Here is a 22,446-nt window from a genome sequence, read left to right on the forward strand (position 1 = left end):
CTGCTCTCATTTCCCACATCCTTCTGAGTGCTTTCTGCGCAAGGGGGAGTGCTGAAGGATGCCAGCCCCTGAACCTTTCCATCTCCTGGGTTATTCTTAGGCTGGCGACCAGGTGCTGGGTCTGGGTGTGCCATTAATGGGCAGACATGACCACTCTCCCCACCGTATTGCATCTCTGCAGGTCATGATTCGCTGTGCACCTACGTGCAGCCCCAGCAGAGCCCCCAGAGGAGCCCCCAGGAGCACTGTCTTCCAATTGAAGGACATTCCTAAGGGTACAGAGCCCCTTCCCTTCATTTAACCTGGGCTAAACCCCAGCATGAGGCACAAGGTTCCTGATGCAAGCAGGCTGCATTGCCAAATGGCTGGCATTAGCCACCCAAATCACCCAGCAGCACCCACTGCAGCATCATCTCCATCAGCTGAGAATGACTCAGGGGCAAGGGGTGTGCGAGGGTATCACTTCACCATTGCTGCTCCCTCTAAGCCTGCAGGCACACTCGCAGTGCCCAGATGGCTCTGCCAGGACGTGCTGGGGGGCACAGCTGGGTGTAGGAGGAAGGAGGGGTTCGATGTTTAAACAACACTTTTTTTCTCCTCCTGGCACTGTGAATCTGTAGCTTTGCCAAGAGCGTAGCACCACTGACCAGAGGGGGGTGATGGCTCCATTTTCTAACAACAGTTCACATTTTGAAACATGGTTGCATGCTGCGTTGGAGAAAATTCTGTGCTTTTTCAGAAGAAGGGCAATCGAGGCTAAATTTCTGGTGCTTGTTTTCCCAGTATTGACAAATGCTGTGCATCAGTTGCCAGTAGTGCAGCAGTCAGGTACCCGCACCTGTAACATGAGAAATTAAAGTTCAAGTACACATTTATCATACTTTTTTCCATCTGAATTTACTGTGAATCACAATAAGTAAAGAGCGAAGCTTGGGGCTGTGGTGTTGCAAGCTGAGGTTATCAGTTTGCTGGAGCTAAAGTTAGGGGAAAATATCACCACAAGTCCAAACACCGATATCTTCAGGAAATGAAGCAAGTGCAATTTAATGAAACAGCTTGTTCCAAACTGTGTTCTTGTTGCAGCCTTTGATTCATAGTGTTGTGCTCATAAAAATACTGGTGAGCAATGGTGAGTTTTGTGGCAGGGCTGGCCTGGCCTGGTGAGAGGATCTGTGGGATGGGGTGAGCTCACCAAGGCATGGCACAGAGCATGTATCTCCCCTGGGGGATTTTCTGTCTGCTCTGGAAATGAGAATGTCTGTCTGTCTTCCATTTGAAATTTGCTTTAAGAAATAGCAAAAGTGAAATATTTTCACATACTATTTAGCCACATCAGGAGGGTTTTCTGAGGATTTTAAGCCTCTGTCCTACTAGAGCCCAAACAAACACTTGGACATGAAGAATTATCTCTTTGTTTGTTTTTTACCATGCTGCCCAATTTCTGCTTTTCTCCCATGCTCAAGCTTAGGTTTCTCACCATCCTATGTCTTAGCTTCCTTCCAGCCCCTTATAACAGGCTGTGGAAAGGAACACAAGAGAAGAAGGGAACTGGAAGAAAAAGAAGCTAATTTTGCATTGATTCCCCCAAGTTTCCTCAAGACTATACTGAACTCCACCAGTGACTCAGATGTTCCCGTCTGTTGCTTCCCACTGCTGGTCCTTGTGACATCCTGTGGACTTCCCAGCATCTGCTTTCTCCTGAGTTCTGGGTCTTAGGGGAGAAACATAAATCCAGGAGATCGTGCTGTGAAAAAAAACACCAATATCTGAGTCATTGCCATCGTAACGGCAGCATCGAAAATGCCTGGTTGGTAGACAAGTTTCTCTAGTTGACTTCAGGTATTTTAATGGAGAATTGCTCTGGCTGCATCTCCTGTGATTTTTATCATAATTCACCGTGAAGGAATGGGTGTTTCTGTATTGTCTGTTTCAGTGCTTGAAGCACAGGACCTGGCATCCCATTAGAACAGCTTCTTCAGTAGCTTAACAAACCACGTCTGGTTCAGGCAGGCTTTTAGGAAGAAAACAGCAACAGAACAGACCACTTCCTATTGTTGCTAATGTTTGTTAAGCTGCAGCCGTGCTAACAATGCTGGAAGCTCTGGTAGAGATGTCACTCCAGCTTCTAGCAGCCACTATCAACCGCTATGTAAATTGTAGTGGCTCAAAAGAAGCGCCGTCAGCACAATGCTGAAAACAGCTGAAATGGTGTTAACAGTAATGGGAACTACTTACAAGCAAGTCTCCAGGGTGGAGGAAGCTTAAGTAGGCTGGTGTTGGAAAGGGCATCTCTAATGCCTGAGGTTTGTGCTGCTTGCAATGAATTCTGCACAAAGTGCATTACGGTGAGAGTTGAGTGGAACAAATGTCCCACAGGCAGTTGCACTGTAACCTGATGGGTGTGATGGAAGGGAATTGGACCAGCTGACTCGGGTGGAATATGAGAATGGATCAATAGATGACAGACGAGAGTAACTGGTGAGTTCACTCTGTGCTCAGGCAGTTTAGAAGTTACTATGTGTTAGCTGAGAGTGCAGAAATGTCTAACTTGGAATTGACCTCGTTCAGTGGAAGGGATAGTAACCTACTCTTCTGGTCTTGCTTATGGTTGTCTGCCATGGTAGCTGTGTTTGGATATTAAATCTGGACCGGAAATCACAGCTACATCTTGGATATGATGACATTTAACATTGAGCAAACTTAATAATGACCAGAATTAATGACCTGTCTTTAAACTCATACTCACCTACGCTGAATCACTCTGCCTTGACTCTGTAGTAATAAATTTATTCCAGTTTCATCTTCTTTTAAATAAATAGATCTTTCCAGCACCCAACAATTACTTGCTGTCTCCTGAGAGATCCAGGTGTAGTCACATCCTAACAGGGAAGACAAGGCTCAGAGTCATGTTTGTCTGATTGGTTTTTAATTCACTGCTGGAACAATCTGTTTACCCAGATACTTTCAAGGTCACACGAAATCCACCTAACTTTGAAGTAATTTTCTTTCTTATTGTTTCTTGCAAACTTCATGTCACTCTGGACTTATTATTCATCTCCCTCTCATTCTAAAAAAAAAAGAAAGCTATTTTTTCAGCACCTGAACTATATATATATATATTTAATTTGGGAAAAATAGCAGAGAGACAAAAGCCAAAACTCTGCAGCAGGCTGAAGTGATTGCCTAGAACAAGGGGAGATGCTGAGGTCTCAGACACCTCAGCTGAGAGCAAACATATGGCCAAAAAATAGACCAAGGAAAACCAGCAGAAGATTCTTCCACCGTCCTGAGGAACACGAAGGTGTCAGTCATACGAAAGCACTCTATTTCTTCTAGATGGTTATCTGGAGTGACCCAGGCACTGATGGACTTCACTTTGGGTTCAGTCCTGTGCAGGTGTATGCTCCTAAAGGAATAAATCTGTTGTGGACAGCACAGCATTAATCAATAGATCAATAGTCAGTTTCTTTATCTTACTCACCTGCTGGTTGTCATGTGGCAGCCTGTCTGCTGGCCTGGTTGTTATGCAAAATGCTGTCAGATTTTCAGCTTAAATTATTCCTTTTTCATACTTCTTTAGATATTTTTTCTCTCTCTTTCTTATATAGCAAGTCTTCATCCTCTGTCTAATTTGGAACTGGCTTGAATCTATGGGCTGGAGTTTTCTTAAACAGATTAGGGGGGATGAGTGCCAAGCCCTCACAGGAAACTAATTCTTGTAGGGCCTTTGAAAAGCTCAGCTTTGAAGGCTGACTTCTTCATGCTGGCCTAGATAAAGAAGGGGCAAGGCTGTGGAGGGAATTGCTGAAGTAATATTGCAGTGCTCAGCCTTGGGCTGTCTGGCGTTTTGAGGGCACAGACTAGAAATAAAACATCACCAAGCCCACCATGACCACAGATAGCCAGCACAGGCTCACATTAAGCCAGATCTGGCAGTAAAAGATAAGCATTACAGTGCTGCCATCCCGCTCCTGCCCTGCCTCCGTGCCATTGTTTGCAGTCAGGCTCACAGCAGCCTGGACAAGCCATCACCCTGGGGACTGGAGATAACTGGCACTTCGTGCAGCCCCTGGCTGGGACAATTAGATTGAGAAAAGGAAAAACAAACAGAGCAAACAAACAGAAATCCCAGCTCTGTTGTAGGAGCATCCAGGAGGATTTCAGAGGATGCTCGGCTCAGTTCCTGATGCTATCAAAAAGCTTCTGTTTCACCTGGAAGAAGTCTAAAAACTGTGTTCTAGTTCACATGCAAACAGCTAATAACACTTCTCTGCAACATAAGGGTGCCCCAAAATGTCACCCTGAATGATTGTGAGGTACTTGGATGAAAACAAGGGGTAAACACAAGCTGAGGGAGTTGCGCATGCACCAAAACCCAAGAGAACAGAAAGGCTTAAGGAGCTCTCTGTCTCTTATCCAGCATCCTACTGACATCACTGTAAGTGCTGCAGGGCAGGTGGAGGGCATTAAGCAATGTTTACAACTTGCTATTACTGAAGAGAGTGCTGCCCTGTTTGTAAAGACTCTGCTCACCAGAGAGGTGAGAGGTAATGGCTTTAAGTTTTGCCAGCAAAGGTTCAGGTTGGAAATTAGAAAAAAATTATTCCAAGAAACAGTGGTGAGATATCGGAACAGGCTGCTCAGGGAGTAGTGGTGTCCAAGAAAAGGGTAAATGTCACACTGAGGGACATGGTTAGTGGGCATGGGTGGGGTGGGCTGGGGGTTGAGCTTGATGATCTTAGTGATCTTTCCAACCTTCTTGATTCTACGACTGTTGGATCAGTCAGTGGCTTTTGAGCTGTGTTCTATAACACAGATAAAGAACCACTGAGCAGGAGGGAGCTGGTGCCCTTATCCTGCCCAATTCCCACTGACATATGCAGCATCACAGGAGCAGAAGGCATTGGATGATATGTAATAGTTATGGACTTTGTTCAGTTTCTCTCTATTCTTTTTTTTTTTTTTTCTTCTGAACAGAATCTGTCTCATTCATTGTTTAATGCATTTAATTTCTTTTTGGTTTCAAGCAACAATCCCTGAGGTCTGTACTGAACTTATTTCTTCTCTTACGTCCTTTGGTCGCCTTGGCTGTTTGAAGATGGGGAATTTAATTTGCTCCGACGGCCTCTCTTCTTCAGACTTCTCTCCCTGTTCCTGCCCTTGGATTCTCCTAGTCCCTCTGTTGTTGCAGTGGGGGTCTGGGTGATGTTCCCATTCTAGGCTTCTGACTTGTCACTTCAGCAATCTTTCCTCCTCCCCTTACACAATTTTTTTGTGTGTGTTTCCCTGGAGGGGTCATAGTGCTAATGAGCACTGAGGTGTCCCCAGTGACTCTGTCTGTCAGACTTGATGGCTGCTCATTAACACAGACTCTGGGAGGGGGGCTAAGTATTTTCCCAGATAGAGCCATATACAAATCAAATGCATCCCCTTACTTGACAAAGAGGAAGGACCGAAATATGCACATCTGCCTCCCTGAAGCGACTGCATGTACTTCATCCCTCACTTTCCTATCCTCTCTTTTAGGTACTAGCAGTGAGACACTACCCCTTCCAGCCATTAAGAGTAGACTCTTCAGTGCTTTCACCAGAAATTAGAGAGCAGACTGCTCTCCACTGACCTGGCAGGCATTTTCCTGAGTACTCTCCCCATTAGCAAGGGCTGTCTACACTGGCGAGACGTTAGAGCATAAACAAGTGCCTCTCCTCCACTACTCAGACGTTAGCTCATAGTTTCTCCTTATCCCGTCTCCACATCAGGGATACAGATCCTTTCTCCTCCTTGTTAAGAGGTTTATCTCCTTTCTGAAGCCCATAAAAGCCTTCCCACTGGCAGAGGTTCAGGTCCTGGCTAGGGATTTCCCCCAAGGGTCACAAGGCTGTATTAATCTCGACCACCATCAGGGGATACCATCACTCACATCACATAATGGTCAACTCTTTGCAGCTTCTCCACCTGGAAAACTACAAAACATGATTTTTCTCTTATGAAGTGCCTCGAGACCCATGGAGCCTCACCTGTGCTTTCCGGGCAGTGGCACTGATGTTACTGAGAAGCAATGGTCAGTGAAATGACATCTGAGAAGGATTTCTGGGAGGAAGAATTTCAGTTTCCCTCTGCACACAGTATCCATAAACCCGAGGCCTTGAGGAGTCCTCCAAGGATTCACACACTGGAGGATTCAGTGGTGACAATCAGGCTTGTTTGCCTGGCCCAGAACCTCGGATTCTGCTTTGGCCAACAGCAGCTGCTTCTGTAGAAAATGCAATTAAGTCTGACATTGAAAGTTAATAGAAAACCTGTTCTTGGAGGTGTTTCTTCACAGATTTCAGGAGTTACTAGTTGGATTATCCCCTACGGCTGGAGGTATACTGCTCCCTGCAAACCTTCTTTTCTTTTCAGTCACTTCAATAATTCTCAGTCATTTCACCGGCCATATTCATTAATGTCAAGTCTGTTTTCCAAAATTGTACCATAAGCTTGTCCTCGAGTGCATCCTACAGCACAGATTTCTATGGTTTACATGGGAGATTGCTAGTATTCAGAGCATTGCTTTGAATTTAAAATATTCTGGTACTGAGGAAGCCAAGTTTAAAATGCGGAAAGGTATTTGTGGTCATTAATGAGGAAGCTAGACAATACTGTGTCATTTGATTGACCAGTCCCAAGCAATCAGCAATACACAAGGAGAGAATACAGACAAATACTATGCTACAGCCTAAAAAACTGTAGCTTGAAGAATGTCACTAAGTAAATTCAAATAATGCATAAATTAGAGGGAATTGCAGCTGGCTGTTAGATATTCCATGTGCTGAAGATAAACATCTAAGTTAGTTGCATAAATTATTCATCATAACATATTTGCTCAGATTTTCTCATCAGCTATGAAAGCCACACATCTAGGCAACTGGAGAGGATAACAGAACTGGGCTTTCACCTCTATGGTATGCCCTGAGAGCAGGGAGTGCTGGGGAGGATCTGCATGCAAGAGAACGAGGTAGAAGACTTCTCTTTCAGTATGATGCTGTAGTGTGGATGTGGATGCTGCCAAGGACTTCTATACTCCATGAATGGGGCTGGAATTGTCCCCTGGGGGCAGGCAAAGTTAGTGATATGTCAGCGATTTCTCCCCTTTTGCCCCCTCCTCCTGCTGTCAAGAGGTTATGTGGGATCTGATATTAAGAAAAGAAACAACAACAAACATCTTTCTGTACATTACTTACCAAACATCCTTTTCTTCTCCTGTCTTCTCCCATCTGCGTTGCCTACTGCATGCTATTACATGGCCTTAATTCCAGCTGTTTGCCCAGCCCATCTCCACCCACTTTCCTTGGGTTCCTTGAGGGCTTTCCTTGGGTTTGTGTGTTAATATGTTAGTAAGACCCTACTTGAAGAGCAGAATGCTTCAGCTGTGTTGTGTTTTGGTTTTTTTTTTGCTTTGGTATAGGTATTTTGATAGTGAACAAACGCAAAATTTCTGTCGTTTTTTTCTGGCAACATGAAGTATTCCCACTTTTCTTTCTGCAAGCATCCTGGCCCTGGAGGGCTGAAGTGTCTCCTGACTTTACTGATAGCGCTTCCAGGAAGCAGCAATCTGAGAGCAGAAGTACATTTGATTTTATGTGATCTAAAAATTGAAGAGGAAGCACAGATGGCATTTTTCCTACACTTAGGGTCTTTATGGTAGGAAATGGGAATTTCTATATATTATGAAACTTCGCCTGTCTTTTAGCATCCAGATCTATATCTCCCCATAAAGTGTATCTGCTCTGTCAGTGGGAAATGCTCTGTCCTGAAGGGACCATTTCTTCTTTATGCAAAAGGGTGTTTTTTTTTTTTTTCTAGAGCCAGTTTTGGAATCATGAATGAGATCAACCTCTCCCTGCAGTGTCCACATAAGCTCTCTTTATTTTTAAAGTTCTACTTATTGTTGAAAGCAATTGTGAGACCCTCAAATGTGTCTCTTCCACAGAAACTAAGAATTTGTCTTTTTTTATAAAGCACAAGAAACTGCTCCATGCCATAACTTCATGGACATTGCTAGTGTACTTGTTTTCCACAGTTCCTGAGCCAATGGTCTACGTCTACTTGTGATGTTAAGATCTTGGTACACTCTATCCCTGCCCCTTTCCCCTCCTTTTTTTTTTCCTCTTTTTTGGTCCTTTTGGCAGATATTTTTCTGGAGAAAACCTATGCTCCTGCAGATTTCAAGGTTTGACATTAATGACTTCTAGAATGTTATCAGAGGGGTGTTCTGCTTTGGGCTATTTACTTGGCTTGTGAAAGCCTAGGAGTTACAGAGGGGGCATTAGCTCAGATGGAAGGAGACATTTTGAAGAAAAAAGCCACCACTTTGCTATTTTAATGAATGCAACTGCTGTTAGGCAGCCTGGGGTGTTGTGATGGAATGCAATCCAAATAAATACATGCATAATTGTGTTAAGTAAAGGAACCTAATACACATAAAATGGACTGGGTGTAGTGTCAACCTCTGAAGAAAAAGCTCTGCTTTGTGACCCTGGCTTTGAAGCTGACTGATGGTATCTCCAGATCTGTCTGCATGTCAGGTTCTCCTCCAGCAGTGTGGGACTGCAGGTGCTGGTTGACAAACATAGATAGAAAGTGCCATGCCAGTGCCAGGTATTGTCATTCCTATTATTTAAATGCAATTTTGGTCTTAAATCCCATTTACAGGAATAATTGAATGAAAAGGGACAGAGAAGGCTGTGACTAGATTATCTGGGAAATGGGTTAAGATAGCGCAGGTGCGTCGTAGGAGAGTGGTTATAAATAATATTCGTTCCTTTTTAAGAAGCCTTGCTCAATATTTTTCAAAGGGCATTATCAGGTTTCTCATCTTCCAGGTGCTCAGCTGGTGATGTATTTCAGAGGCCTGGTTTTTAGTTCACAGGTGTGCAAGGCTTTCTCAAGACACTTGCCTTTGTGTTGGTTCAAAATGGATCCTTGCAATGAAGAGCTGCATCTGCAAACATTTCACTTAATTTTTTTTTCACCTGTTGATATTGGTTTAAAAGAAGGGATTTGAAAATCAATTTATACTTAAAAAAATAATAAAACGAACAAAGAAGCGAATAAAACTTTCATTTTCATCTGGTCCTTCTGCTTGTATCTGAATTGATCCTTTTAGATGGTTTAGCAAATGTACTGTTTTTCAAGCTGTTCTTTTGCTGTACTTCCTGGTACTGAAAGATGTTTGAAGATAATGCATTTCCTTCAGCCAAAAACAATGCGTTTCCTTCAGCTTTGTGGGGGTTTGTGGATGTGAAGACAGGAGGATATAGAAATGATTGGACCAATCTGGGTTTCAAGTATATCTAACTGACTTGTTCTTCTTTTTCACTCAGAAGTGGTGAGGCACTGGTGCTGCTGCCCAGAGTGGTGGGTGCCCCATCCTTGGAGATGACCATGTCCATGGATGGGGTCCTGGGCAGCCTGAGCTGGTGGGGGGCAATCAGATCTTGGCAGAGGTTGGAACTGGATGATTTTTAAGCTAAGCCATTCTATGATTCTATGATTTGGTGACAGAGACCGGAATTTGCTTCTTTAGGGAGAAGTGTAAGACCCCAAAGTATGAGGGGGTGTAAGGGCCAGCTTGCTTTCTTTGAAGGGAAATGCAGCTCTCTGCCAGACACCTCTGGAGATTCCAAGGCCATCTCCTCACCAGCCCAGACCCCAATCCCTGAAGTGCTTTGTTGCCTTGCAGTAACTCCTCATTTCTCTTCTCCTCCCCTCCCTTTCTGTCTAGCCACATGTGTATCCATGCGGGGTTGTCCAGTGGGATCATTATCCCCTTCTCCATCCTCCTTTCCTGCCCTCATGGGCTCTCCTTGCTCCTCCGGACTCAGCACCTCACTCCTCTTGTGTTCCTGTCTTGTCGTGTAGGGAGTTTGCCCGTTGGAAGGTGAGGAACACAGCCATCGAGCGGAGGGACCTGCTCCACAACCCACTGCCCCTGATGCCCGAGTTCCAGAGGAGCATCCGCCTCCTGGGCCGGAGACCCACCACGCAGCAGTTCATCGATACCATCATCAAAAAGTACGGCACCCACATCCTCATCTCTGCCACCCTGGGAGGTAGGTGGACAGCCCGGGCTCTTCTCTTGCACTGGTTTAGGTATGGGGTGGAAAGGCACTGGGCAACACCCATAGGCCATTGGCCATGCCACGTGGAGGCCCCTGGCCCAAGGCTGTTTCATCATTAGGATTAAAAATCCCCAAATAGCCTTTGCAAATGAATTCAGAGCACTGCGTGCACATTCGGCATCTGTGATACGTGTGCACCTGTGCTGCTCTGACAGCAGACTGTGTGCCGGTGTGCAGCAAGATAAACGTGCTTCATTTAGCAGGAACCTGTCTGCTGCTCCTCTGCCCCTGTCCTTAATTTATCAATAGAGTGGGTTGATTCCTATTTTTGCAGTATGAAACCAAATGCAGAGGGAAAATATGCTTTCTTGGTGGAACTGGAGGAACTGTAATGAGCTCTGGGAAAAGGAGCTGGGCAGGGAACATGTACAGCAGGGGAAGAGGTGGCCAAGGAGGTCTGGGCTGAATGCAAAAGAAAAAGCAGCAACGTGGACCTGACTGCTGGAAAATCATGATTGACTGAAATTCAAAGTGTACAGACAAGGACTGCAGAGGGGTTTGTATGGGCAGAGAGAATTTGTCTAGTGGTGACAAGACAGAGAACTGTAGTACCATTAACCCACGTGTATGCTCTGCCATTGGTGCTGCATTTTGAGTACTGAGAATACGAGGGGTAAAAATCAGCATCTCCTCTTGAAAATCCATGATTTCTTTTTTCCTTGAATCATTTTTGTCATTGTTTACCACTTTAGAGCATGCATTTAAATTCCTTTCCTTTGAGAACATGTACCCATAAGGTTGCTGTGCTGGTAAAGGGTTTTAATTTCAGTAGAGTTCGTTACTGTTGTACTTGACCTCCACCCTTGCCACACTGTGAAGTTTGCAGTGAACTTTGAGGAATTTCTGGCCATCTGCCTATTCCCAAAGCATTCCGCAGATGCTCAGATGAGATGTAGATGAGATTAGATCTGTGCATGTGATTCATGCACAAATGAGGTGGTAAGTAAATTGGCGCAGTTCCACTGAAGTCAAATGACCTCTCGTGCAGCGAGCATCCTTCAAAGAACCTCGGGCTGCTCCTCCTGCTCAGCCACTCAAACTGGCTGCTCCATCAGCAAGAAATGTGAGAGAGAAGGTCTCCATGCACTGAAATGTTTGAGTGCTGCCAGCATCAGTCACTAAAGAACTCGCTGTACGGATAAACACCTCTTCATCGAGGAAATAGTTTTCAGGACTGTATTTTATTATAGAGCCCAAACCAGCCAAGTTTTAAACTAGGAAGGTGTTGAGAGTTCTCTGTTCGGGCTCACTTTCCACTGACATGCCTTTTTTCCCCTCCTCCCTGTTCACATCCCTGGAAATTTGAAATAAAAAAGACCTTTGATGTTGAAATATATTTTTAATTTTGCCTGGGTGAGGTTGTGAATTATTCACAGTGGCTTGTTTCTTCTCCTCATTTTACAACACAACAATTTCAAATATGCAGAGACTTGCAACGAGAACTGGTATTGGAGAGGAGAGCTAACTGCTCTATCAGCCAGAGCACCGTGAGCTGCAATGGAGGGAAAAAAACGAATGTATCTTGGCAATGGCAGCCCTACAGAAGATGCAGATGAGGCTGAGCACACATTATGCATGGAGGAGACACTCCTATCACAGTCTATGGGCTAAACAAGACCACTGGGGCACAAAACCAGACATGCACTGACCTTCCTAAGACCTCTGAGAGATCTCCTAAAAAAACAAAAGCTCCAGAACTCTTGCTTTGGATCATAGGGGTTTGCAACTTAGCCTGATGTCTTATTACGTTGCAAATGAGTGACAAATGCAGAGAACATTTTTTGCTTTTCAGTGCCATCTGTTGCACAGATCACAGGAGGCTGGGTCAGACCAGCCCAGGCTAAATGCAGCTCGTTTCACACACGGCCACGTGAGGAACAGCCCCCATGCCCTCCAAACTACAGAGCGTCCAGGTCCTCGTGGAGCCTAAAATCCAGCTGTACTCCAGTTTGGTTCTGACAAAGGAACCGGTGAAGGGTCATTTTGAGGGCATCCATGCGCCAGGATGGAGCACACAGAGCTGAGAGCCAATTTGCAGGGAAAGCCCTGAAGGAAAGACAACTTTGAACATAGCATCCGCTTAATAAACGAGAAATTAAGACTTAATAATGCAGCAAAAGTCTATTAACCTCTCTTGATCTAAGGGTTGCTTGCTCACGCTCACTATCCATGGGGATGCTATGCTTTCCCTGGTCTGCACACATGTGCACGGAATAGGTTTCCAGCAGCGTTATCTCTGCTCAGCACCCTTCCTTCCTAGGGACTGAATTTGTCCTTCAGGAAATCGTCATATCTCAAGGGCTTTACTTTCCTCTCCTTTCTTCCTCTCAGCGGAGGGGTTCAGACACCTCAAGGAACATAAGTGATGACTTTTGCAGTAAAACCTTTCATCTCCAGCACCTCAAAGCATTGGGTCCTTCTGTCTGATGTCTAGGAGCTGTCCCAGTGGCTCGTTGCCTGCTCTGTGCTGTCTGGGAGGTCCAAGGCTGATGCTGACTCTCAAGCTGGTGTCACTGCCTCAGCAGTTCAAGCCAAGCTTCCTGGTTGCTCTCTGTCCAATGCATCTCCAGACTCAGCATTCCTCTAGCTAATGAGTCTCAGAACCTGCACTGAGAAGCTCCTGAGTGTTGTGCCTCAGCTATTAGAAGGAGGGATCAGGTGTTTTTTCCACAAATAGCCTCTTTTTCCACTTCCTGGTGAAATCCCAGAGTCGGTGCTGCCTAAATCCCACAGGTTCCTTAGAGAGCATTCAGGCAGCATTACTCCAGGTCTTCCCTCTCCATTCGCAGCTATGTGCAATGGAAGTGAAGCCCTGTTTATGTTTGCAGCATCTCCATGTAGTTAAATAGCCTGGTTAGCTGAGAAGTACTTCTGCCTCAATCCACACCACTTTGCTCCACCAGTCCTCTCCCACAAAGCTGTCCTTGCAGTGGCAAACAAGCTGCCCGATGAAAATTCACGAAGCCTGACCTTCTTTCAGTCCCCCTGTGAAAATCCACCACAACAATGAGACCTGGAAATGCACTGACAGCAAGAAGGCATCTGGCACTCTGTGACCACTGCTTCTCACACTAATCGCTGTCATCTCGTCGCCATGTGCTTTCCTGGGTGTTTGCTGCATGTAGCTGTGGTGTCTCATTGGATTCTTGGATTGTAAGTCCTCCAGGACAGGGACTGTCTTTCTCTTGTTTGTGTGGATGTAACAGAGCCTTGATCCTTTCCAAGGGTTCCATGCATCGCTCAGTGCATAATGATGTTTACAGTGAGAAGGGAAATCAGAACTGGTCATTTTCCAGGGAAAATATTTACCTGGGAGTCAATAACGAAGATGCTCTTTCTGCTACAACTCTGTGGTCAGAGGATAGTAGGTAAGAGAATGTAAGAGTAAGTTTTACATGCCAAACTTCTCCACTCGGTTCTCATGAAGCCAATTACAAGTTGTCAACCGATCCATTATTCTGATGAAAAATATCTTCTTTCCATCAAAAATTTCCACTTTTCATCTCAAAGCCAGAGGCTTAATCCTTTATTGCTAGAAAAAGCAATTGCTAGGAAAAAAAAATAACAACGAAATCCAATAAAAATATTTTGATTTTCAGCCAGAATTATTTTTTTTAATTCAGACATTTGCTTTCCAGATAAGATCTGGAACATGTCCAGGGAAAGGGGGGAGAGACTATAAAGTTGTGTGGTTATTTTGTTGTTTTGATTTTGTGTGTGTTTTTAAGATTTTTATTTATTTCTTATGCATATAATAATATAATAATAATAAAAATGTTCGGACAAACCAAACGATTTCAGCTAATCAACATTTTTTAAGGAAAGTAAGCACTTTTAGTCTAAAAGAATTGCAAAAATGCTGAAGAGCAAAGAATTTCTTGGCCTAAGAAGTAGTGATGTGGGGTTTCTTTTTTTTTTTGACCAGGCCATCACTTCCAGAGGCAATGAATTCATCAGTGGCTCATCTATCAAACCTCCATAAAGGAGCTATGTAGAAATGGCACATTCCTACCCTCAGTGTCTGTTCTCTTCATTTATTAAAATCAGAGCTTCACATGTTGAGGAGACAGGATGGTATTCTACGCCTTTGATGGATTTTAATTTAGCTCACGTAGCACAAATAGAACTTTGAAGTAAATATAACTTCTCGGCTTTGTGTCCTTTTCATATGTCTTTAGATTCGTGTTTCTGATAATATTCAGGATGCCTGGTGCTATCAGATCTAACTGCCTCACTACCAAAGTCCCTGTGCTTACTGGCTCAAAGTAACCTGTTATCCCTTACCTCACACATTATCTCTCTTTTTCCACTTAAATTCACTAAAAGAGACACTAGGACAGGAAGGAAAACAGAAGGGAGACTTGGCTTAGCTTAACTTTCTCATTTTATCTTTCCTTCTATTGCTCCCCTTCACTCACCCTCTGTCCTTACCCTTTTCATGACCACTGAAAGCTAAACAGGTATGGTCAGTATTAGTTTGACTTGTGTATGCACCTGTATACCTATGTCCTGTTTGCAACTTAAAGCATCATAAGTTTCTACACAAAACCAGCACAGAGAATTGCATAAATGGCCTCTGCTCCTGTCAGGTGTGCATCATTCTAGAAACAGTTCCTACAGAAAAGAGTGTTCCTATTGTTGGCCAAGTGGCCTGAATCCTTTCCAGCAGTTGTGCTGAAGCTCTGCTGACTGATGAGCATCCAAAGTGTCATCTACTGAATTAAGCAGAGCTGATCGACAAGCGTGGTGCATCTAGCCTTATTGGTTGAATAGAGAAAGAGGTTCTAGCTCCTTAAAACTGATGACGAAAGGTAGATACATATAATAGTGTTTTATGTGTCAAGATTTTCTTCCAATAGATGTAAAATAGGATATCACAAAATCACAGAATTGTAGACCATCTCGAGTTGGAAGGGACCCATAAGGATCTTTGACACCAGCTCCTGGGATATCTTGTCTTCTCATGCTGGGATATCTTGTCTTCCCAAGGAGTAGACCCTATGTGGTAGCCTCCTGGGCCCCATGGGCAGCTCCTTTTCTTCTCACTGCAGGAGAGGAAGCCTTGACCATGTACATGGACAAAAGTCGCCTCGACAGGAAGTCAGGAAACGCTACCCAAAGCGTGGAAGCTTTGCACCAGCTCGCTTCCTCCTACTTCGTAGACCGTGATGGCACCATGAGGAGACTCCATGAAATCCAGATCTCTACCGGAGCAATCAAGGTATTGTGTCGAGCTACATATTCCCATACCAATAATGTAGGGTTTGGGGCAGGACCTCTCCAGTCCAGTGTGATGCCATTGTTGGTCACAAGTTGTTTTGTTCCCATACTAGTTTCCCTGGAATGAATTGTGTTGTGAGCTCCTGAGACGAGTAATGTCTGGAAAGAGGTGGGAATTCATTGTGATGGTTATGTAGGCTAGATTTTTACTATGTGTGCCAGTGACTTCTGGAAGGAAGAGAGGGAACAGATAATCCAGACCAGCAATGAAGATGGGAAGGGAAAGGCATATCTGTGAACTGGACAACCCGTGCAACCCAAGAGGATTTTTCCCTTGTGGCTAGAGGACTGATAAACATCTCTCTGACGAACTCACTGCAAGAGAAGGTGAAAAACTGAGTGTGGCATTACCAAGGCATCTGGAATAAAATGGTCTGAGAGACAGCTTGGGGGTTGGAGCAGGAAGGAGGGAGAGCTGCTCAGAGCATACAAAATAGGGAAAATGGCTCTGCAGACAAAGGCTGCCTTCTCTGAAAGCAATCATCCTATACTGGGGAGGGATTTTATTGTTGCAGAGTTCACTCCAGGGAAGGCGAATGTGGATGGAGTTGTCATTGTTAGCCATTTCTGAAAGGTTTCAGCTCTTATTATTGTTCTGTGGTGTCTCATGGTTGAGTCTGTTCCCTCCTGGATGGGAAATCGGATTGAGATATTGAAACAGTGACAGCAGATAATCACCCTCTGTGAATTCAAGAAGGGCAGGCTCTCCTCCATGGCTGGAAACCAACAGCAACAGCCCCAAAAGCAGCATTGCAGGTCATCTGTTTCTCCTTCTATCCTTAGCACTGGGATGGTGTATGCATATGCTGTGGGAGCACTAGGTGCCATAGCAGGCTGGCAATCCATCTTGCATCTTGCTTTCTATTAAGAGAAGCCATTGAATTGTTCCTCTACTGACTTCTGGTGTTCTCCACTGGAGATCCTCCTTATTTCCAAGCCCAGAGTAACATGCTGTTCCATAAAGAAAGCAGGCACAACTCACTGCGTTTTTTCCAGCTCGTGGGTGCCTCAAGCATTAGCCATGTCTGTCCAGTAAGGAGCATATTTTCTCAACTATATAAGATGCATTTTGGATCACCAGCATCAGCTGGTGGCAATGGGTCAATAGATCACAAGGTCTGAACCTGCCCGGGGAAGATGTGTCACTGGGACCAAAGGCAACACTTCGTTCTCTCTTTTCTACACCCTCCATAGGTAACAGAAACTCGGACTGGCCCCCTGGGCTGTAACAGCTACGACAATCTGGACTCTGTGAGTTCTGTCCTTCTGCAAAGCACTGAAAGCAAACTCCACCTGCAAGGTAGGACACAGGAAAGGAAGGAGGGAGAGGGGCAATCAGGGCATGGAGCAGGGGGATGCGATGAGAGAGGGGTGTCCTTTTTTTAGACTTTTCCCTGTTTGCTGTGATCATCCTCTGCACTGCAAGTTCCCTGCAGGGTTAGGACTCAACAGAGCTGAGCTAAAGATTTTGTCAGATTTCTGTGGATTATACATACACCAAAATAAATGGACGTCTACTTTTCCATTAATATCGATGGAACATACTGCCCACATTTTGTCCCTCCCAAGCCGATGATTTGCAGAAAAGCTGTGCAGATCAACTTTTGGGACTCTCTAATAACATAATCTTTGAGAAAAATCACCCAAGTTTTATTTGGAGGCTGGAAGCCATGGCTTCGGTCCCATCTGGGGAACTAGCCTAGAAGTCTACAGGCAGATGTCATGACTGAATTAATAAATTAAACAAAACATGCTGGTTATCAAGAAGTCAACTTCAGTAGAAGGAGAAAATTCAATGGAAGCATGATTTCCTAAGGTTATTCCCAATTTTTTTATAAATGAAGGAATTGTGGGATTTAATTGCTCATTTGCCCAGATGTTTTTATTTCTGGAATCTTTGTACTTTCACAAATTCTAATTTTTCAGATGAATAGGCTACATTACATCTTCAGCTTTAAGTGTAATTTGGCAAGTGCTATTTTAATCTTGGTTTCAAAGAAACTGGGTTTAATTTACTGAGTCATATTATTACTGATATTATTTGCCCTTAAAAATAATAGGCAGGTTGCTTTCATTTCTCTTGTGATTCTCGAAATCACTGAATTTTGATACTTAACTTAATTAACAATAAGCAATTTGAGGCTTTCTGTATACTGTGATGATGATTATTGGTAATGAAAACCAAAGAATGATAGATCAGCTAAGTAAGTAAAGAGCTAAACAGATTGACAACTTGGTTTATAGGCAGACAAATGGGTAAGTAAGTGAATCAGTAGATCTCTATTGGCTATCTGATCCTAAAAGGAAGAGCAAAAGCAAGATGGCTGGAAGGGAGAAGTAGAGGGAATTAGTGGGGAATTTTAGAAAAGAGAGAGCAGGTAAGGTGGACGAGGCAGCAGACAGAGGGATCTGGCTGTAGGACCTCATGGTCAACAAGAAATGGGTTTCATGGAGTTACATGGCATAACCCAGGGGTCAGACCCAGTCCAGAGGAGACAGTGATGGAAGGAGGGAAGGTGAGAGCTGTTCTTAATAGGACAAGGTGACCTTAGAAGCTACACCTGAGTGTTTTCTTTCTAATCTGGAGAGCAGCTTTTGGGATAATTACCCAGGATCCTTTGTCTGCTCTGAGAGGCCTCATTAGGAATTAGTCACAGGACTGTGGGTAATGGATCGTGACCAAGTCTCCTCCAATCTGATTAGCAGCCAAGCAAAAGCTGCTGACAGAAATCCATGTCGCTATCTTCACGTCACTGTGGCTCTGAGGTCAGCTCAATGAAAGAGCAGCATCTTCATGACAGGGAGGATTTCTGTTCCTTGTTGCATCCCAGGTCTGAGAGTCATGTTTTCAAAGATGTACCATTTGGTCACGGTGGCTGGGACCAGAGCTACCTCCATGCCTGCATGGGCCTGGGGAGGGCAGCCAGCCTGGAGGTGTAGGGAAGGACTGGGCAGGGCACACATGGTGCAAAGCCCAACCCCTATGGTTACATGGACCTCTTCAGCAGAAAGAGGATAAATGTGAAGTTCTGCTTCCTGATAAACATTGCTGGGCTGCAACTGGAAAATTGGAGTGAAGAAAACCAACATTCTTACAAGTTCTGCAGAATTAAAATTCCAGAGGCAGCCACTTGGGCAATCTGTCTGCCTTGCAACATGGCACTGTTTCAACAAGGTAAAAATCTTCCTGTGCTGTTCTAAACATCTCAACATTAATCAGGAGATACTGCACATCGGGTAGATTGTTACACTGAATATGGTAATAGAATATTAAAATTCACATCACAATTAATATTAAAGTCTTCACCAAGATGGGCAGAGCCATAATGACAATGAAAACATTTCAGCTTTTCAGCGAAACAAAATGAGGAAGTATGAAAAACACACTTAGACCTTTCCCTGTCAAAAGTGCTTTTTGAGTCAACGTGTTCTCACAAAATGCTTCAATGAAACTGCATTTTCAACAGAGAACTCTTCTATGGAAAATGTTTCAAATAGCTCTAATTTAGAGCAGGGGAAATTTACCTCTTCTAATGCAGGAAGCCTTTTGTATGCAGCCCAAAGCCAAACATCTCTCTCTAATAGATTTTCTAGGTGAATTAAGGACATGTTCCCTTGTCAGATACTTCATATTCAGCCTGTAGCTTATAAACCAAACCTATACCAAACCTGTGTTCCTCTCTGTTTTCAAAGAGAAACTTAACACTTCAGAATTCCCTATTCTGACCAGTATCTTCAAAACCAACACGTTTTCCCTATTAGTAGTCACTGGCTTCTTCCTGCACTGTCAGCTCCCAAGGCTGCTGTGGAGGAAAAAGCCAATTCCTCATGCACCTGGCTTGCACTGAGGTGTTCACCCCATGATATTGGTTCACGATCCCAGTCTGTAAGGACTCCCTGCTTGGCTGCTGACATGGGATTAATCAGTAGATGAAAATGAGGGAATAAATAGGAACTTATTTGCATGTTTGCAGGAGTCAAAGACAATACCTAGGGAATTAAACAGCACATGGGATGCTTTGTTAGGGCTGGGGCTGGTAGTAATTTCTTCTGCAAGGAAACTTTTGTCTGGAAGATCCCAGAAAACATGCAATTCCTGTAGAGCATTTGCTTGAGTTCTGTGTTTGGAGTAGATACACGCATGCTTCAATGGCTGGTCGGATTTGTACATTACATGTCTGCCAGGCCTAAGCATGTATTTGAATACATGCTTCTTGTTAAGTGCTACAATTAACTGCACAGATTTCAGCAGAACTCCTTACCTGATTGAAGTTAGGTGTTGATACAAGTGTTTTGTTGAATTGGTGCTAAGTGTACAGAGGGTCTGACTGTCACTTAAACGAAGGGTCATTTACACTGACACGGGAATATGAAATTATTTCTCATAAGAAAATTTTGTCTTGGAAACGTTTGTCAGAAGCCACAAATTTCAGAGATAAAAATCAAATATCTGCAGCGTGGGATGTGACCATGGAGTTTTTTTGGAGATTACAAGGTATTCATGTTTCTTCATGTGCTGGGACACAGTGCATATGTCTTTTCCAATCGAAAGTGGTTTCCCTGCATCTTTAGTGGCTTGTTTCACACCTTTCCACTCCAGAAAAAGACTGTAAAGCCACTGCCATTTGTAGCTAGAACCAGACAGCATGTCGGTGTTCTTACCCGAGTTAAAATTCAAACAGAAAACACAGTGAGCTGAAGAGCCTGTGGGCTTTTGGGCTTCATACTCAAAGGTTGAGGCCAGGGCAGGTTACTCCTCCGTGAAGCAAAATGTGGAAAGATTTATTCACGGGACTTGGACCATGCATAAATAGGGTCAGTGCACAGCGAGGAGCCTGGCCCCATCTTTGGTGAGCATGAGAGCTCAGGGAGTGCAGCAGCCTTCGGGCTCTCCAACCTTCTTCTGTAGGTCTCAGCTCTCCAACAGCTCAGTGCTTTCTTTCCGTTCCTCGGTGTTAGAGCCTGGCAGGAGAAACCACCCATAATGTCAGTGAGGAGGTTTGAAAAGAGATCATCCTTCTGTGGTGGCAGCTTCAGATAAATCCCTAAAAGAGCCTGAATGTCAGCCCTTCCTGCAGTCTAGAGGAGGAAAGCTATGTTTTTAATTCAGATACATCTCAGGAAAGAGCAAAGAAACCTCAAAATGCTGCCGTTGCCCTGATCCTCCTCAGACTAGCTCTGCAATGCTTGCAGGGATGCTGTAATCTGCTCAGACTCATGCATGCTCCCTCCTTTCCTGAGGCCCGGCCTGAAGCCCTGCTGTGTGTCACAAGATGAGCTCTGCCCCGTGCTCATCTCACCTGGCAGCTGCCACCGCTCTGTGCCCAGCTGCAAATTGGGTCAGACAGGGCTGCCACCAGGCAGTGGGGGGAGGAAGGGATGTCCCCGTGGTTCTCCTTGCCCCCTGATGCCCCCAGGACCGGGGGACCTTGCCAAGGCTGAGCTGTCTGTGCAGAACCAGAGGACAGGGGGCTATGGGGTGCTCGGGGGTCTGAGGTGAACGTGACCCAGCACAGAGTTGGGCTTGAACTCCTGGATGGCGGTGTGGCCCTTCCTGCACGCTCTCACCCTCTGAATTATTGCCTTATTTTCATTCCACTCCAATGAGCTGTCAGCAACGGATACGGTAATTCAGCGCCGCAGAAACACAAACAGATGGGTAATTGACCCGCGCGCCTTGCTTGCGCTGGAGTTCAGCGCTGCTGTTCGAGCCATAAACTCCTCTGCTGCTCCATCGTCCCTGGGCCATTTACAAGGGATGAGCCCACGGGCCTCATCGCTGCCTCGTGCACCCTGAGTGATGCTGACAGCCCCAGTGCAGGGAAACAGCTGTGAGTCCCCAAAAGCCTCAGGGCCTTCAGCAGGGAGCCCAGAGATGGCGGCTGGAGGAGGAGAGGCTGCCAACGCGTCTGTGCTGTGCACAGGGCACACAGGGAAACTGCCATCACGTCCTCGAGTACCCGAGCAGGCATCCGCCCACACGTGTGCCTGCACAGATGGATGGATGCACAAACACTCGCTGAGGAGAAAGAGAGCTGGGGATTGATCTCTCAGCTAATGTAAACCTTCCGAGCACCACTGAAATCCCTGGCACTAAATCCATTTTCACTTTTATAGGATTTGGCAAGTAGCCCTCCTAGCAGGGAGTGAGCTGGAAAGACTCAGGTACCCGGCTCCTGTATTTATGCTGTGGGAGCTGGGCACTTAACTCTGCAAGGCTCTTTTAGAAATCCCTCCCTTATTATTTTCCATTCTTCTGTTTTCCTTTCTCTTTTTTTTTTTTTCCCAGTTTTTGTTTCTGTGGTACCAAACCTCTCCCAGAACAGCGTGATGCTCATCACTTCTAAAGTAGTGCTTGTCTGCAAAGCATAAAAACCAATACATGGGGTAAGGGAGGCTTTGCTCTCATCTGCTTCACACTGTAGGGGAATCCAGGACTGGGAGGAAGAGGGGAACTGGGCATCTGATCTCAGCTGACCTACTGCTTGCACCCAAAGCATATATTTTCTAACAATCTTCCTTACCTGTGACAGCACTGAGAGAAATCTTCCAACAGCTTTGAAGTCCTCAGCATCACTTCCCTGAGCTGTTAATGAAACAGATTTTGAAAACAGAGCAGATAACCCGAAGTTTGTTTGTTTCATTTCCCCTTACATTCGTGCTTCTTTTCCAGGTCTCCAGATCATCTTCCCCCAGTACCTACAAGAGAAGTTTGTCCAGTCTGCCTTGAGCTACATCATGTGCAATGGGGAGGGCGAGTACATCTGCCGGAACAGCCAGTGCGGCTGCCAGTGCGCGGAGGAGTTCCCGCAGTGCAACTGCCCCATCACCGACATCCAGATCATGGAGTACACACTAGCCAACATGGCCAAGACCTGGACAGAAGCCTATAAAGATCTGGAGAATTCAGGTAACCTAACAAAGCACGTTTTTCAATTGATTTCTTTCAAACAGAATATGTCGGTGCTAGTTGAGAATCATTTTCTTCCCCTATATAGTGTTA

General features: G+C 44.9%; 1 protein-coding gene across 2 annotated transcripts in view; it reads left to right on the forward strand.

Moving 5' to 3' along the window:
* BRINP1 (BMP/retinoic acid inducible neural specific 1) overlaps positions 1 to 22,446 on the forward strand; it is a 230,551-nt gene that overhangs the window by 196,778 nt on the left and 11,327 nt on the right. For both annotated transcript variants that reach the window (XM_065737611.1, XM_065737609.1), the window contains 4 exons: positions 9,904 to 10,094; positions 15,215 to 15,384; positions 16,638 to 16,743; positions 22,117 to 22,353. In XM_065737611.1, coding sequence (XP_065593683.1) covers positions 9,904 to 10,094; positions 15,215 to 15,384; positions 16,638 to 16,743; positions 22,117 to 22,353 — 704 coding nt within the window. The remainder of the gene's footprint in view (positions 1 to 9,903; positions 10,095 to 15,214; positions 15,385 to 16,637; positions 16,744 to 22,116; positions 22,354 to 22,446) is intronic.

Source organism: Cyrtonyx montezumae, unplaced genomic scaffold, assembly GCF_038088225.1.
Source record: "Cyrtonyx montezumae isolate F1298 unplaced genomic scaffold, pur_monq_1.0 scaffold_20, whole genome shotgun sequence".
NCBI classification, from domain to species: domain Eukaryota; kingdom Metazoa; phylum Chordata; class Aves; order Galliformes; family Odontophoridae; genus Cyrtonyx; species Cyrtonyx montezumae.